We start from the raw sequence: 17,671 nt of genomic DNA on the forward strand, positions 1-17,671 counted from the left end.
GAAATGCGTTATCATTCCCTTCGGCACAAACAATGTCCCTTCACACTATCAAATTAATAACAATACCTTAAGTACCCACAAAGTGGTAATGGACCTGGGATCACAGGTTGATCATGATCTTAGATTAGACCACCTCGTGTCTACCATTGTAAGGAAATCTTTCCACGTAGCTCACTTGATTAGTAAAGGCATCGTCTCAAGAGCAAAAGAAGTTATAACACCCTTATACTCTGCACTTATCTGGCCCATAATTGAGTATAACTCCCACTCGGTATGTAGCGTAGTAAGCATCTACAGCAATCAGAGAGACCTCAGAGGCTTCTAACAAAGAAGATCAAGGAGCTCCAGCATGTGCCTTACATGGAACGACTAAAATCCCTGTCACTATACTCTGTATCCTATAGACTTCTTAGGGGAGACTTATGCCCGGCCTACAGAACACCCCAAGACCAAAACCTAATGAACTTACTGCATAAATATTAATCAAACAGGTCTAGAGCTACCTGTTCCAGGGACTTGAATATAGCATGAGACTTAAATAGGACATGCTGGAGGGACAGATGTATCTCCCAGTGACTGCCACATCTTTGGAACAGGCTACCAATTCACATGACACTGTTCAAGAAGAACCTGGAAGTGTGGATGAGGCACCATAAATTCTTACTGGGGATAGTGCCCACAACCCTTCTGGACATGGGCAGTCATCACTAAATGCAATCTTGGGTATTGAATAGTACCTTTATGGTATTACATTGGGTTGAAACAGCTAGGCTTGAAATGACCTCTGGGTTGATAGCCTAATAATCTCCTATGATTCTATGATAAAAGAGTAATGAATGAATGGATGGATCCAAAAGGAATTACAGATGGACACTTAAGTTGTCATTTTTAAAACTAGCCATCCCATCTAAATACTGAATGGAGAAATGTGTTTATACATCTTCTATACTATTTTACACTTTTCTTGTTTATTCTCTAAGCTCACGTTGTGTTTTATTTGCATTGTGGTAAAAGACTAAAGCAATGTGGTCAAAATGAGATGCAGGGATTGATATTTGGCACATTTTTTATTTCACAAGTTAACCTTTACAGAGTGCTTTGAAGGTAACTTCTTGGAATGGTCAATGCTTAAGTAATCCATGGATGTAATTGTCTGTAGTTGCAGGGTTGGGAGGGAGGGTGTGGCCCCGGTTAAGGTTTTTTTTTACAAACACACAAGGCTGGGTTTTGTCCCACAAAGGGATAATTGGCTAAGCTTAAAATGGCTCGCAAGAATCTAAAATCTATGAATCTAACTGGGGGTTTCTTGCTCTATCCATCTTTTTCCTTTCTTCTGGCCACTGAAAACATAACTTGCTGAATTCCCAGTATATGTTTTACAGAATTTGCCAGCCTTGCACTAATTAGTTCAACTGTTGGAAGCAAGAAGGACATAACTGTCTTCTGAATATGGACACTTGTCCCCTTTGAGCAGCTAAGTTAGTGACACTGTATGTTTGCTTATTTTTGCTTTGTCAGTATTTTAAGGATTAGGTGTTGCTTGATATTGCTACATCCAGAAATCTGCCCTGTGTTGCTGACATTATCTTTATGACATAAAATCTGAGGCAATGGTGGTAGTGAGTTGGGGGTGGCTCAGGTGAAAGTTCAACATGTGCAAAAAAATCTCATCATAAGATTTCCAGGTTTGGTAATTTTGCTGGGGAAAAAAACACATTTCTATTGGATTCCAAGAGTGGGGGACACAGTATGATACCTGGGTGGGTGGACAGTGCCTGTGTGGTAGAGGGAAGGCACAACCTTGTCTTGCATGTCCTGCAGTGATGAGCAGAAAGGAGTTTCTTTAACTTTCTTATAGGGACAGCATTATACTGAAATTTGTTGGGGGGGTATACAGTAGAAATCTCACATGCGACTTCTAATAGATGTCTTACCACAGAGACTAACATATGCTTGCAGGGAAAACCAAGAGATGGAGGAGGGCCGCAGACTTTCTAGGAATTTCTGAAGACTAGGGAATAGGCTAGATTATGTTTCTGTAGATATGCTAGGGATGTTTTCAGATTTCAAAGTTCATGTGTTAGATTTAAAATGTATTTTAGTTACTTGAAAGTGTTAAGAAACATGACTATTTACAAGAAATCCAAGTCCGTATATCAAAAAATAAATGAATAAATAAACAAATAAATAGATAAACACAAATTAATGGCAGTCACAGATATTACACTACAAGTACAATGTGTTTCAAACATTTCTGAAAAACACAACTACTTACATGAACCGATAATCAGTTTAAATAAACTTTAAACATAGCACCAGTTCTATAAACCACTGATTTCTGAGTTTTTCTTTTTGTTCACAGGAGAATTTCTTATAGAGAATATTTTTTCTATGTGCTTTTTCCACTGTCACTAATGGGTATCAAGCCTTTCCTGTCAGCCACGCCCATTTGTTCCTCCTTCCTAGGTACTCCTGTATGATTTCAGAACTAAAGTCAGTAGGTCAGTTTTCTTTGTTGTTGAGCAACCTTTTAAAGTACTGCAGTTATGAAATGGGGGTATGGATATTTGCGAAGAAAATTAGATCGCTTTTAGTTATGGGTCATAAAGAATCAAGAAATAAGGTAGTTTTGGTGTGCTGTCAGGTTTTGTCATGGTGATGTGGAGAGAAAATATTTTGGGGAAGTGGTCAGGCAGAGGAACAGGGAAGAAGACAAGGCACACAGTGGTGGTGAACAGGGTGAACTATGGAGTGACCACATCATAGTGAGGCATGTGGGGGGTATACATGCTGTTAAGAAGGCTTAATTAGGGGATGCATTGAGGAAGTCAGACAGTAAGCAGAGCTGGGTCTTGTGGAGCAGTCTAATGGTTGCTTGGTGGGGCTAATGCAACAGACTTGCCTGTAAGTTTAAGGGATAAACAGGAGAAAGGTATGGCTTTAGTATTAGAAGATTAGGGAGGTAACTTACACAGTGATAGTGAGAATGTATTATAGCTCTTTGTGAGATTATGTAAACACCTTTACAAACAGGAAGGAGGACATGACTAGATCAAGAGACAGTGAGGGGAAGTTATGGGACACCTTGACAAAAGACAACAAAACACAACAAAATGAAAGGGGGAGACTATATGAGAAGGTGTTACTAGGATGAAGACTGTAATCTCACCTTTTGAAGGTCAGGTGGGCTTCCTTAACTCATTTAATCCTGAACAGCAGAAGGCTAATTAATAGATCTTCTAAACCAAGAAACCAATTGCTTCATAAGAGCTTTTCCACAAAAGTCTGTATTGAAAACATACATTGTTCGATTTATTTTATCTGATAACTGAGAGTTACAAAAATGGAAACACAACAGTTCTTTGGTTGACAATGGGCTATACACTGATGTTAGTATCACAGGTTTGTCTGTACATTCTGATTTTATACTGCAGATTTGTGGAAGAAAAAATGTATTGTGTCTGACAAAAACATACTCATGTTCAAGACAGATCCAAGTTATCAGTGAGGGAAATGATCACCTGTTCAAGAGTTTCCAAGGATATATCACAAGAGGGTTTGGCATACTGATGTTATGTGATACTGCCAAATCAATGCAAATTATGCATATAATAATTTCACAGTATTTCAAAATATTAATTTGCAAAACCATTTGTGTTAGACAGCAAGTATCAGTAACAACACTGTGTGCCTTAATGTTTTTTAAGAGATGGTACCATATGTTCACCTGTAGCTTTTATGAAATTAATGCAGAAAAAAAATAAAGGTAATATTATAACGGCTTTACCAAGCAGTATTTATATCTCACAATGGCTTCACATTACCCGCAATCCTTTAATGTTAATTTTTTACTAGCACCCACTACTTGAATACACCACCTCCAACATTACATTAGCACCCTCTACTTTTGAATTATTAATGTAAACATGGAACTATGTCCTACTTTCATAACTTGTTGAAAACCCTTCTTAATAACTCCAACTCTTCAAATTCCATGCTGACCTTTTCACTGTCATGCTTAGCAGATCCTGTCAACTTGTAGATACTACCTTGCTGCCTTGGGTTTATGAACGTACCTGTGCCAGGACTTCAGATATCAGTCTTTGAAAACAGTGATGAGTATACTTATTTCAGAGTACAGGGAAGTATCCTGTAAAGATGAGTATACTCTTCCTGGATATACAAGAACTCTGCTTTCCTGATGACTGCGCTCTTATTGGAAGGAATAAGTTAAAGGCAGAAGATCAAACTGCAACTTGTTTTAGGAGGAAGAGGAAGCTGAATAAATAACTTCTGTCATAGATTTTCGAATATGCAAAAGGCATTAGATACAGTATCCTGGAAGTATTCAACAGATATTCTGAAGGACATGGGGCCATGGGGTTGAGGATTTATATAGGCGTTTTAGCATTATGTCAACGTCTGCCATTATGGAGCACAGCAAAAGTGAGGGCTTTCTGACGTAACAAAGGTGGAAAGAAAAGAGAAGGCTGCCCACTTTTGTCATTGTTATTTTTCTTAGCAATAATTTTTATAATAACAGTAGTACTGATGAAAAGAGTTAGATGGCAGCTGGGCTACTCCAACATTAGTAATCGGATGTAGATTTTTTAAATCATTAACCTCTTTGTGGATTCCTATATAATGCTGTTGTCTGAAGTAAAGCCAGAATTGCTAGGTATTTTGAAATAGATTATTTTATTTTGTGAGGAAATTGGTCTGCAGATGCAGCCTAAAAAGGGGATTATAGTCTTATCTAACAGAACTGAGATGAAGGATGCTGACCTGCTTGCAATTCAAGGATACAGGAAAGATGAGGGAAGTACTGGCATCAGACAATGGAGAAGATAATAAGTGACAAGCTGATGAATGGGCAGGGTTGGTTCCTTCTCCAAGAGTATGAATATAGTCAGAATGATGGTTCTATCATGACTATTTCTGCAAGACCAGCTAATACCAGAATAAATATAATCTATAATTTTTGTCTGAGATTCAAAAGGTATGATGCAGAATTGAGTGGAGGAAAAGTGGAGCTACAGAGAACACGGGGACAGATGGGAAAGGAGGCTACGTGATTTTCAGGATATATAACAATGATTAACGTGGATACCTTCCATAAATTATAAGGACCTAGCCACCAAGATGAGCAGTTTGGCAACCACAAGGATGTGGGAGCTCTGCTGGGAAAATCTGAGACCCAATCCAAAGATCATGGAATGGGCAGAGAATATACTGCAAATTCATTTATAACTTGATGAAGGCTTAAGAGAGCGGATGTGTACTCCAAATGGCAGAAGGGGCATGAATGATGAATAATGAGGAAAGTAGGAAAGGAAGAAACTTCTGGAGCTTGAAAACATGAAGATACCTAGGAGTTAAATAGTTTTGATACAAACAGGGGAGGTTTTAAGCAGTTAATGACTTAGCAGGAGTCTGCTGTTGGATGAGAAGAGACACTCCTAAAGAAGGGTAACATAGGAATAAGGAAGGACATTTAGAATGGCACACCAGAGCTTAGTTTGATATGAGCTTATAGGAGTGGCATATAATGACTTCAGAATAGTGAGAAGTAAGGGTGCATTTCAGAGGCCAAGGGTGGCTTGGATAAGGGAGTGGCTATGATGGGAAGATGACAAAATATGGTTAGACGTTTGGCAGTTATGCAAAGGTATAAAAACATGTGGACTAGTATTGATATGCAGATGAGACTGGATAAGGGAGTGGCTATGATGGGAAGATGACAAAATATGGTTAGACGTTTGGCAGTTATGCAAAGGTATAAAAACATGTGGACTAGTATTAATATGCAGATGAGACTGGATAAGGGAGTGGCTATGATGGGAAGATGACAGAATATGGTTAGAAGTTTGGCAGTTATGTAAAGGTATAAAAACATGTGGACTAGTATTGATATGCAGATGAGACTGCTTCATCCTTGATACCTGATATCTGTTGAACTGTTTGGTAAAAAACAGAAGGGTGGAAATAAATGCTGGAAAATTGAGGAAGAAGACAAGAGAGAGAATCATATGTGGTGGAGCTTTGGGGCATTACACTTATGTGACAGTGCAGAGGATTAAGGCTATAAGCTGTTAATGAGATGCTTCATTTGGTCCAGGGTTTAAATTCCTCAACCTTAATTTTCATACTGTGCAACCTTGAGCAAGCCACTAAATAAGACAGTACTTTACTGCAATTGAGAAAGTTGGTTAGGTTCCTCAATGGCCTCTCAGACAATATGTTCAGTGACTATCTATGCACATACAGTATGTTAAATGCTGAAGGCAATATTCAAGCAGATCTGGTAAAATGACAAATAGTTGTGAAGTTTGTATTTGTGGGTATAGTTTATTAGGGGACAGGTAGGAAGTGAGTAAAATGTTTAGATGGTGATTAATGGGGGTGTTGCAGAATATTGAAAAAGATCCCATAGAGAATGAAAGGTATAGGTTAGCTGAGAACATTATTTGGGAAGGATTAGAAAATGGATAGGCTGATGCAAGAAATGGAAGACTTAGGCACATGCTTCTCAACCTTTTAGCACAATGAATCTGGACACAGCCTAAAATAATATGGGGGCAAAATAGGGCCAAATTTTAATTATTATTATAAATTTAGAAGTTGATAAAATAACATGATTTTAGTTTATATACATTTGCTGAACAATATAAAGTCTGGATCTCAATTGTATGTTATTATTTAGTGACTTCAGACCTCAGTGATTTGGCAGCAAACTGCACATTTTATGAGGAACAGACCAAAAATATGTGAAAAATCTGAACATTCTGTGAAAATCTGGATAGTTGAGAAGTGTGTTTGGGCAGAAGGGTCAGAATATTGAAGGAAACGTAGGAGTTCTAGGAATTTGGTAAGCATCTTCAGCTGGTTAGAGGCAAGGGGCCTGGGAGGTCTGGACTTTGAGTGTTGAGATGAGTACACATGACCCATGATGTCTAGTCTACAGCAGCAGTCATTCCCTTGCACAAATGTGAGACTTCGAAAGACCTGTGTAACTATAGGACCACAGGTATGACCAATCGCATCTCTAAGGCTATGGAAAGGATCATTATGGAATTAATAAGTAAGGATATAGGTAACTTACAGACTCTTGACTTGACACAGTTCAGATTTGTCAAGGGCACATCCTGCCTACTTAAACAAGCTCACTTTTTCAAAAAGGTACTGAAGCAACTGATGAGAGAAAAACAGTGCACATCACATAACTAGACCATACAAAGGCATTTGACACCATCCCACACTCAGGTATCATGGATAAACTCTCCCAGCAAAATTTCCATCTCAGTGTAATTCGTTGGATAGCAAATTGGCTCATGAGTAGAACCAAATACTTTAAGGTAGGAGGCTCTACCACCTCAAAATGTCTAGTCACTAGTGGTGTAACGTAGAGTTCAGTCCATGGGCCACTCCTCTCTGACATTTAATTCTCAGAAGTAAAAGCTTATTATGGAGTTTGTGGCAAATGAACTTGGTGCTATCATACACTCTTCAGAGAACACCAAGATCCTCCAAGATGACTTCTCCCAAATAAATAGCTGGTGTCAAAACCATGGACTAAAACTAAATGCCAAGAAATGTACAAACAGATCCTTTGGCAAGCATGACTCCCCTTGTAACTATCATATAGACAACACACTTATAATATATATGTATATATGTATATGTGTATATATATATATATATATATATATATATATATATATATATATATATATATATATATATATATATAGGTTTAATATAAAAAAATTGAAAATCAAAAAAAAAAATCTACTTACTTGATTGAACTGATGTTCCAAATTTGGCAATGTCACTTTAATGGAATGTCAAAAATCATCACTATGACTTCCGCATTCAACCAAATTTAGAATGTCAGGAGGTGACGTCAGACCCTCAGGAAGTTGTGCTGAAGCTGCCGTATGAATTGTATGTATACAGTTTTGCAGGGGGTCAAGCCCTCCTGCACCATCCATGTGGGGGTCAACACCCCCTGCAAATTATATATTCCATCTCCGAGATTGCACTACAGTGAGGAAAAGGGTAAATTTCCCAGTCCTCACTGTAATGTGATTTGTCATTAGAATGTCGAATGCACATTACTGACTGTACACTACCATTCAGTAATGTGCATCCGAACATTTTCAGAACGACATTACAGAAACTGGAAAAGACATATTTGCTTATTTTGATTTTGCATAAGTGCCATTTCACAGTTTGATAATAAACCATACATATATATATATATATATATATATATATATATATATATATATATATATATATATATATATCTGTGTCCTAGTGTGTGTGTGTGTGTGTGTGTGTGTGTGTGTGTGTGTGTGTGTGTGTGTGTGTGTGTGTGTGTGTGTGTGTGTGTGTGTGTGTGTGTGTGTGTGTGTGTGTGTGTGTGTGTGTGTGTGTGTGCATATAACCAAACCAAAGGGTAAAAACAAATCAGACAGACAAGCCATTCTGGAAAGTGTAATAGCTTAAACCATTTGTAGTGGAGGCTCATGAGATACATTCAAATGACCCCTTACGGGCAAACAGTGTTATAGCAAAATGATTTGTGAATCCTGATGGCTTTTTACTTTTTTACATCTTTATGGGTATACTCAGGTCTGTATAGACAAACCTCATTAGTTATAGACATGCATATTTCATCCTTTCTTTTTACCTTGCCAGTACATCATAAGTGGATTGCTTGATTATACTCTAGAAACACTGAGATTAAATACATACATAATTACATATATATATATATATATATATATATATATATATGTATATATATATATATATATATATATATATATGTGTGTGTGTGTGTGTGTGTGTGTGTGTGTGTGTGTGTGTGTGTGTGTGTGTGTTCTACTGGCAAAATCTCCACTTGCTGAAAAGTAAGGTCTCGCTCTATTCTATATAAGAAGATGATCAAGGGCATAAAATCCATCATCTATCTCATGGTGACTATATCCACTATCAATGAACTTATTCTATGGGAAGAGGAGGTATTATTTCATATGGAAATTTATAAAAGATCTGTTCCATTCTATCATCAGTTTGTAGACGTTCTCTTTCTACTTTGGACAAGTAGCCTAGAAGAGCTAGTAACATTTGTTGAACAATTGAATGGTATGACAGAATATTTAAGGTTTACTATGACAAGCTCAGAGAACTGAGTACTTGGATGTGTATATGCAGAGATTGGATAATGGCATGATTAACACTGGGGTATATAGAAAAAAGTTGTTATAGGAACACCTTGCTGCATAGAAGGAGTATGCACCCCCAGTATGTGTTTTTAAAATGTCAATAGAGGACAAGGCATGAGAGCTTCCAGGCTTAATGCTACTCAAGAAGGATTTGATATGGAATTGTCAGGTCTCAGGAATAAGTTCATTGATAGGGGATATAGTCACCATGAGATAGATGATGAATTTTATGCAGCCGATCATCTTAGACAGAATAGACTGAGACCATACTTTTCAGCAAGTGGAGATTTTGCCAGTAGAACAGTGTTTAGGGAGGTAAAGATACCTTTGTGTTATACGAATGATAGTGATGTTAAATATGAATATTATTAAGAAGAACTAGAGGGTATTAACAGCTGATTCATTGGTAAAAGAGATTGTGGGAGCAGAATCTCAATTTAGTTTTAAGAACAAGTGTAACTTGCAGAGGTTACTATGTTAACCGAAGAATAGAGATGGAGGAGAACCTCCGATAGAGTCAGGCACACAACCATGTGGGTGCTGTAACTATTGTACATTCTTGGATAGTTCTGGGTATTTATATACACTGATATGGGTCATGTGTTTAAGTTCCCTGTCCATGCCAGTTGTGTTACACAACATGTGGTATACCTCGCCGTCTGCAACATCTGTCGATCATTTTACATAGGAAAGACAGACAGGGCTCTGAAAGAGAGGATTAGAGAGCATGTATATAGTATTAGAATAATCTCACCATAGTGCGCTGTCTAAACATTGTACATTACTATATTATATATATGATAGGGTCTAGAGTGTAATTACATTTGTATTGTAGTTTAATATTGACAATTGATAATTTTATTATATTTTATTATGATTGCATATTTTAATTATGAGAAGTCACTATGCTTGAATGGGTACTTAATTTAATTGATGTTTAGATGTGCATTTGCTAATTTTATGACTTTTTGAATGCCAATGACTAGTGATTCGTATTACTTCTTCTTTAAGAAGCTTGTTGCACCTTGATTGGCTGTTGACTTCTAGTTAAGAGTTTTAAAATGTTTGTGTACTGTTTGGTCTGAGGAAGCATCTGCAAAAGCATTTTTATGGATTAAAGGATTTTATGGTTCATGATTTGTGTCTGGTGAGTGGTCGCTTGACTGTTGCCATTATCATTATTGGAACAAGCAAAACATATAATAAATAAAATAAAATAAAATAAATGAAAATATGATGTGTTTACCAAGTTTCTAGTTAGAAATGCCTGCTATATTATACAGACCACTTCACTGTATTTCACCTACCTTTAAAGGTTAATTCATATGGTTCATAGGTTTCATAGGAGTTTCAAGGGCATGCAGTCCAAGGAACGTGCATGCCTAGTCAGTACCCACACTCAGACCTTTACTTATTTCTCAAGGAGGGATGAGCCAATTAGTCATGTTGTAAGCATGAGAACCCCCATGTAGTCATCTAGGTTTAGTCTGAAGGAAGATATTATATCACATTGTTCACCGTACATAGGAAGTTTATTCCAGATAAGGGGGGATATGCTAGGTGATGAATCTCTCTCTCTCTCTCTCTCTCTCTCTATATATATATATATATATATATATATATATACATATATCCATCATGTACTGTTTATCTGCTGATGAAGTTTAGATCTATGGTTCTAGAATTAGCTGAGCTGTTTAATTTATTGATATGTATAAAGTCAAGGACCATCAGATTTGTAATGGATGGTGAGCAAGGCACAGGTCCTTCCTCAAGGGTCTACAAGACTCAGAGTAAAGGTCATGACTTAAAGTCTTTCCTTGCAACTAAGGTTCTTAAAACCAGAGATTTTTTTTTTTTTTTGTTAAGAACCTCTGTGACTCTGAGTTTGTTGACGGGGCATTGTACTCTTTACTGAGTCTGATCAGTGCTAAATAAAAGGAGAAAAATAACCTCTTCAGATCCGGACAAAATATTTTGGTAGTAGGTGTGCTAAATGAAGGATTTCCTGGCTACAGTTGTTAAGTGATAATTAAAGAAGAGGGAACTGTGTACTCCTGTACCCAGGTCCCTGACTATCTTTTGTTTCCCAAAAAGCACTATTTCTACTGCTACTACACATGTTATTATTTAATCTAAGCCCATTTTGCGGAAGGACCGTCTGTCCATATGGAGATTGCTGCTTGATGTTTTGTCCCCTGATTACCTCAGGCTCCAACTCAGATGCTTTTGTAGTATCTTGCCCTTTGAGTCACTGGAGTGCAGGAATCTGAGGATCTGGTCACTCCCTTTAAAAATGCTTCTGCTGATGACAACATCCTCATTTTGTTCAAATTGCTGACACTGCAGGCTTCGGAACTGGACTCTGTGTTAGTTAAGCAGACAGCCTGCTTGGCAGAATTGCAATCCAAAATGGCATCTCTGAAAGTGGATGTGAAGGCCCTACAAGAGGGAATAGCAATGGGGGACATTGCTACTCATAACAAAATGCAAGAAGACTTGGACTTTCTGATCAATAAAATTGATGATTTGGAGAAAAGATCAAGGTGAGTAAGCATTCGTAGTATGGGGTGCTGCCACATATAGTGGATTGAGACCTTAAGTCTTTATTTCAGCAATTGCTTGAAAAGATTTTGTATTCTCCTGATTATTTAAACTGAGATGTCAAATCAATATAAAGAGTTGCTTCTCCAGTCAAGTCTCAATCATCGGGCAGACAGGAATTATCGGCAATGCTTTCTGGAAGAGCTTAAGATTGGCTGATGCAGTTTAGTAGAAGGAATAATGGGGTGCATTGGTGTATGTATGTATATATATATATATATATATATATATATATATATATATATATATATATATATATACACACACACACTGTATTTTCTAGCTAACTTCTTACAGAAATTATTTCAACTGTGTTAATCAGTGGTGCCACTGAAAAAAAAATGGTGGAGTTGGGATATAAGGTTCATTATGGTTTCCTGTCCTAATAGTGGCTGAGAAGGGGGGACCTAAAATGTTTTGGAGAATGTGTCGTGAAGAAGAAGAGTTCATAACTGGGGTGTGAAGTCAACCTAACCATGCAGATTAAGAGGAAGAGGAAGATTATGAATGTTGGACAGACAAAGAGATGAAGTGGGTGTTAGAGAGAAGAGGCAATGTCCTTTTTCAACAGCTAAATCCTCTCATTTAATAAAGCTAAACAACTTAAGAGCCTCATTAAAGTTGTGAAGGAGCATTCTGATTCGCTGTTTCCCAACGGTGTATGCCCCGATCATCAACGAGTCTGCAGTTTTTAGCTCTAGTTCTGTTAAATATGAATTTAGCTCTAGTCATTGTAATTCTAATAAGAAGCAGTAGGGGGAAGTATCAGATCTGGGCTAGGAAGGGTCCAAGGAACTCACATAAATCACTGCATTTTGAACATACAGTGGAATAGTCTAGTCCTTCCCATAGTAAGACGTGGTCAGAGATTTTTTTCTGGTTCATCTCATTCTGCAAATCAGCAGTGCTGGACAGCTCAGTCTTTACAAATACTGGATAAAAATACAGACAAAGGTTGATCTGGGACTTTTTTCAGCACTGATTTCTTTTATGGACTGTAGTAGGGTGGGCTTGGTGGAAAAACATGTCAGAATTGTTTATGTTTTGTTTAATTCTGTATTTGATCTTGCGATGTTATTTAATATTTCTAATATTCTATTGAGTTTTAATTGCGTTTTTATCACGCCATCGAAAGATGAAAATAGAGAATGCTATTTCATCGAACCTAAAATATCTAAACCACATAATATCGAACATTCAGAACAGCAAATTTTTTCCTTGGGGAAAAAATTTGCTATTCCGAAACACATACACACAACACAAGCACACCTAAACAACATCAATCCACACACATACACTTATAATCCTACAACTAACCCTACACTAAACTGTACATACACTACTATATAGCCACTTACCTTAATCCAAACCCTAACCCTAAGGTCCGTCACTATCGCACACTCACCTAACCCGCACCCTAACTCTAACTCACTTAACCTGCCCTTAACCCTAATTCACCTAACCTGTGCCCTAACCCTAACTCACCTAACCCGCACCCTAATCGTAACGACCACACAATTGCACACTTACCTGAACCCAACCCATAAATTTCCAACACAGCGCTGAAAATAATGAAGCCACAGAGTCGGCCAACCGAATTCTTTCCCTAGGAAAGAATTTGGTGTTCTGCAGCTTTGCTATTTTTAGCATTCGCTCAAAACGGGTTGATATTAGAACATTCAAAGTTTTAAAACTTCGATGTTCTCATGTAGACCCTTTTAATTAACAGTGTTCTTATTATTGGATGCACTGCTATATACATCTTCTGTGTTCTTATTATTGGATGCACTGCTATATACATCTTCTGTATACAGCGAAGACGTTTGGATTGAAATGCATATACAGAACCAGAGCTGTTGTAGTTGATGTCAATTTGTTGTTTTTTTTTTCCACCAAAGAGAGATCCTGATTTATGATGTAAAATACGTTATCTTTTGGGAAGGGCATGCTGAGTTTTGCCTTTTTTAATGGATGCTTGAGGTGGGTTGAAGGCTGTGCAGTTTACTACTCAAGGTCTTTCTCTGTCTGAAATAGGCACAGGGAGTCCCTATTCCAGGTGTAGGTGTATTGGTGTATCCAAGGGATCCTTGGGACTCTAGCTCAGTGGATGCTCCTGAGCTTACATGATGAGATTATGGGGAGGGAGACCAACAACAGTATGATAATCTAAATTGAGAAACTGCATCTAAGCTGGTAGTTAAAAGTTCAGCAGAAGACATAAAGGCGCTTTTATGGAATATAGGGGTATGTCCTTACCCTATTAGGTGAGCCAGGAATTTACAAAGACTGAGAACAACTAAGGCACAAATTGTGTGCTTGTAAAAGTAAAATTAAAGGTAAGGAAAGTTAATAAACTGAGTTCTAGGATGTTTGCTGAAGCAGTTGCAAATCATAAACCAGAAAAAGGAAAGCATGGGGTTGTAATAATGCTTAATAAATCTTTGCAAGTGGTGACGTAAGGTTTGGAAAAGTGGGAAATGTAGATAGTTGATATGATTATGCACAATCAGTGATGAAGCTTGGGCGACTGGTAATCTTTATTCCCCTAAGATGATAAAAAAGTTTTTGAAGAGGTTCTGCAGAAATGAGGTGAGGGTTTAACTACAGCCTCCTTCATCATTCTTTTGGGTGGTTTTAACTCTGTTCTTGATCTTGGTTCTCGATGACCAAGTTGATAGGTTATATGGTAGACAAGAATATCATAAGCAGTCTCAAACTTTTCTAAAGTGGTGGATGAGTAAAAAAGGCTGGTGGATATTTAAAGTGAATCTGAACTTAAGAAAATAGTTTCAGATGTCCTGCAGCTGATACATGATGTACTTTTCTCTGGTGGGAGGGCTGTAAGGCAATTAGAGGTGATATCATGGAAATGGAAGGTTACAAAAGGAAACAGGATAGTAGATGGTTACCAGGAGTTAAATGAAATTCAATAGCAGATAATTTTGAATGTGGCAAACTGTCTCCTTAGTGATAAGGAAGAGTCTTACATGCACAGATGGATTTGATAGTGTTATCCAAAACAGTGTGAGAAATTTTAAAGAGAGGGCAGTTTTGGTGGTTTAAGTGAGAAGGTGACTCAAGATGCATCGTGTGTTTTTTTTTTTTAAGAAAGCCACATCTCACACTGTACTTCCTTCAGTCTACATTGAATCTGGAGAACTGGCCTGTTCAGGTAAATAACATAGACTAGCTTTTACGGATCTTTATTGCTGTCTGTATAGCTCCATGCAGAAGACAAATGTTGGTAACTTGGTGCTTTGGCAGTGCAGACATACACTATCTACTGCATATTCCAAAACTTTGGACAGACCTATTTCTTCCTGAAAGAGGATGTAATTACCCATATGAAAAATAATAAAGCCACAGGTCTGGTTGGGTTTTCTATTGTGTTTTATAAGTGGGTGGGAGAGGTCATAATAGTCATCATGGGAGAAATGTTTAATAATTAGGAGTTATTGACATCTTTGTATTATCAGCCTAATCAACAATACTAAGACTTCTCCCCTAAAGTAGTAAAGCTAATCCTCCATTGGGAGATTTCTACCCTATATCACTTAAAAATGTATATCTTAAAATTTAATCTAAAGTTTTAGATAGAAGAGTGGATCCATTATTGCCAGATGTAATAACATAAGGACAGTCAGATTTTGTTAGGGGAAAAATGTGTAGAAAACTGGCTATCACTAACTAACTACCTTTTTGTGAGACTATGGGGGCACAAAGTACAGCAGGGGTAGTTTTCTTTGATATTAGGAAAGCATTATTTAAGGTATTGCATATGAGGAATATGGGCCCAAAGTTGTAACCTGGATACGTTGGCTATATCAAAATCCATCATTTTGAGGGTTTCTCAATGGTGGACTTTCAGAAAAATGTCTTTATTGGTAAGGACACAAGACAGGGTTTCCTACTTTCACTGAGTCTGTTTTTATTAGTTATGGAAGAACTTCTGTATAAAGTGAGGTTAATTCTTAAATCCCAGTCTGAGTTCAATGTGTCTTATGAATTGTCCATTATGTTTTCAGATGACTGTGCTCCTTTAAGTTCTGTTCTTCTGTCAGTTTTGGATAAAGTGTTAGGAGTATTTGTCTCCTTTGACATTGTATTGGGGCTTTGTTGTAATCTCGATAAGACAGTTATAGTCTTGTGTGGAGATGGTAATTTGCTAGATGGTAGATTGGCCTCACTATGCAGGAAGAATACAAAATATTTAGGGATAACAGTGTTGCCGTCTCTGACAGGCACAATATAATGTAATTCCTAGATTTGAAGCCTAGAGTTTTGCATACATTGCCAAAGACTGACACTTTTCATTCCTTATTAGGAAAAGCAAGAGCAGTTCAAATAATGATTATACCTCAGGTTTTATATTTGAATAGGTTCAAAGGTTCATAGGTTCATAGGTAGGTACTAGGCTATCCGCCCTGGGGCCTATACAAGCCCAGCCAAAAAGGTTTTCCTGTGCCACTGTCGAGCAGAGTCACAGAGGTAATCCCCGGGGTGAATTTGCTATTTCCCATCCAATCATCAAGATTTTTCTTGAAGAGTGCTAATGAGGAGCTTTGTTTGATATAGATAGGTAGTTTATTCCAGAGTATGGGAAGTCTCTGGGACAGGAATCTATCCCTCTGGCATGTTCTTCATAGGTTCATAGATTCATAAATTATTACTAAGCTAACTGCTCTTGCAAGCCATTTTAAGCCTAGCCAATTATCTGTTGTGAGACTCAAACCCTGCACTTTGCATTTGTAAGGCAAACACCTTAACCATTAGGCCACCCTCCCAACCTGTTATAACCTCTGTTTATTGTGGTGACAAGGTTTACGTCCCTAGAGCATGTAGCTTGGAGGGATTGGGATTTCTTTAAGTGGAGCATGTCCAACAGCTCTGGGTTTGACATAGCTTTGTATGTTAGGCAGAGATTACCTCTGAGTAGGTGATATGCGATGGAGTAAAGCTGGAGTTTTTTGAGACGGTTCATGAGGGCATCTGTTTGAGGCTGGTAATCCTCTTTGTGAGGTATTTCTGCGGCCTTTCCAGTTGTTGTAGATGTCTTGTGAGGTACATACCAAAAGGGACATTGTACTCTATAATGGGTCTAATGAGTGATGAGTCGAGGGGAACAATGACCTCTTTTTTTTTTGGATGAGAAACCTTTTGTGATGAGGTGTGCCACGTAGAAGGATTTTCTGACTACTGTGGCACTGTGATTATCAAAGGAGAGACTACTGTCCACCTGTGTCCCAAGGTCTCTTATCACACTTTTGGTGATAAGTATACTACCACCTATGTTGTACTTCATGGGTACAGAGTCTTTACCAAAGGGGATGACAATGCACTTTTTGGCATTGAGCTTGAGGTCATGGCTTTGACACCAGGCATCTGTCTCAGTGAGGCCCTTTTGTAGGATGTCGTTAGGAGTTTCGATTATGGCTCCTAGTTTGCAGTCATCTGCGAACTTCAGTAGCCAAAGACCTTATGTGTTAGCCTGTACTTCAGAGAAGTAGATACCAAACAGGAGAGGACCCAGGACTGAACCCTGTGGTACTCCACTTGTCACTGGTCTGAAGTCGGATTTGGAGTCTGTTACTTTCACAGTGTGGGTTCTGTCAGTGAGACAGTTGGCAACCCATCTTGTGACATAGGGATTTATACCTAGTTTAGCGAGTTTATCTATAATTCCAGAGTGGGGGATGGTGTCAAAAGCCTTGGCAAGATCTAGATAGGCTGTGTGAACCACCTTACACTTGTCTACGGCTTTGGTGACTATGATTAGGATCATAATGTTCCCTCTGCCTCATCCTCTTTTAGTGGAATTGCAGAACTGTTTAGAC

At 37.9% G+C, this 17,671-nt stretch overlaps 1 protein-coding gene across 1 annotated transcript in view; it reads left to right on the forward strand.

Moving 5' to 3' along the window:
- LOC122794952 (opsin-5-like) overlaps positions 1–17,671 on the forward strand; it is a 257,286-nt gene that overhangs the window by 37,596 nt on the left and 202,019 nt on the right. Inside the window, exon 2 of the mRNA XM_044063546.1 lies at positions 11,583–11,779. Within this exon, the coding sequence (XP_043919481.1) occupies positions 11,583–11,779 (197 nt within the window). The remainder of the gene's footprint in view (positions 1–11,582; positions 11,780–17,671) is intronic.

Source organism: Protopterus annectens, chromosome 2.part1, assembly GCF_019279795.1.
Source record: "Protopterus annectens isolate FY-2018-M chromosome 2.part1, PAN1.0, whole genome shotgun sequence".
NCBI lineage: Eukaryota > Metazoa > Chordata > Ceratodontiformes > Protopteridae > Protopterus > Protopterus annectens.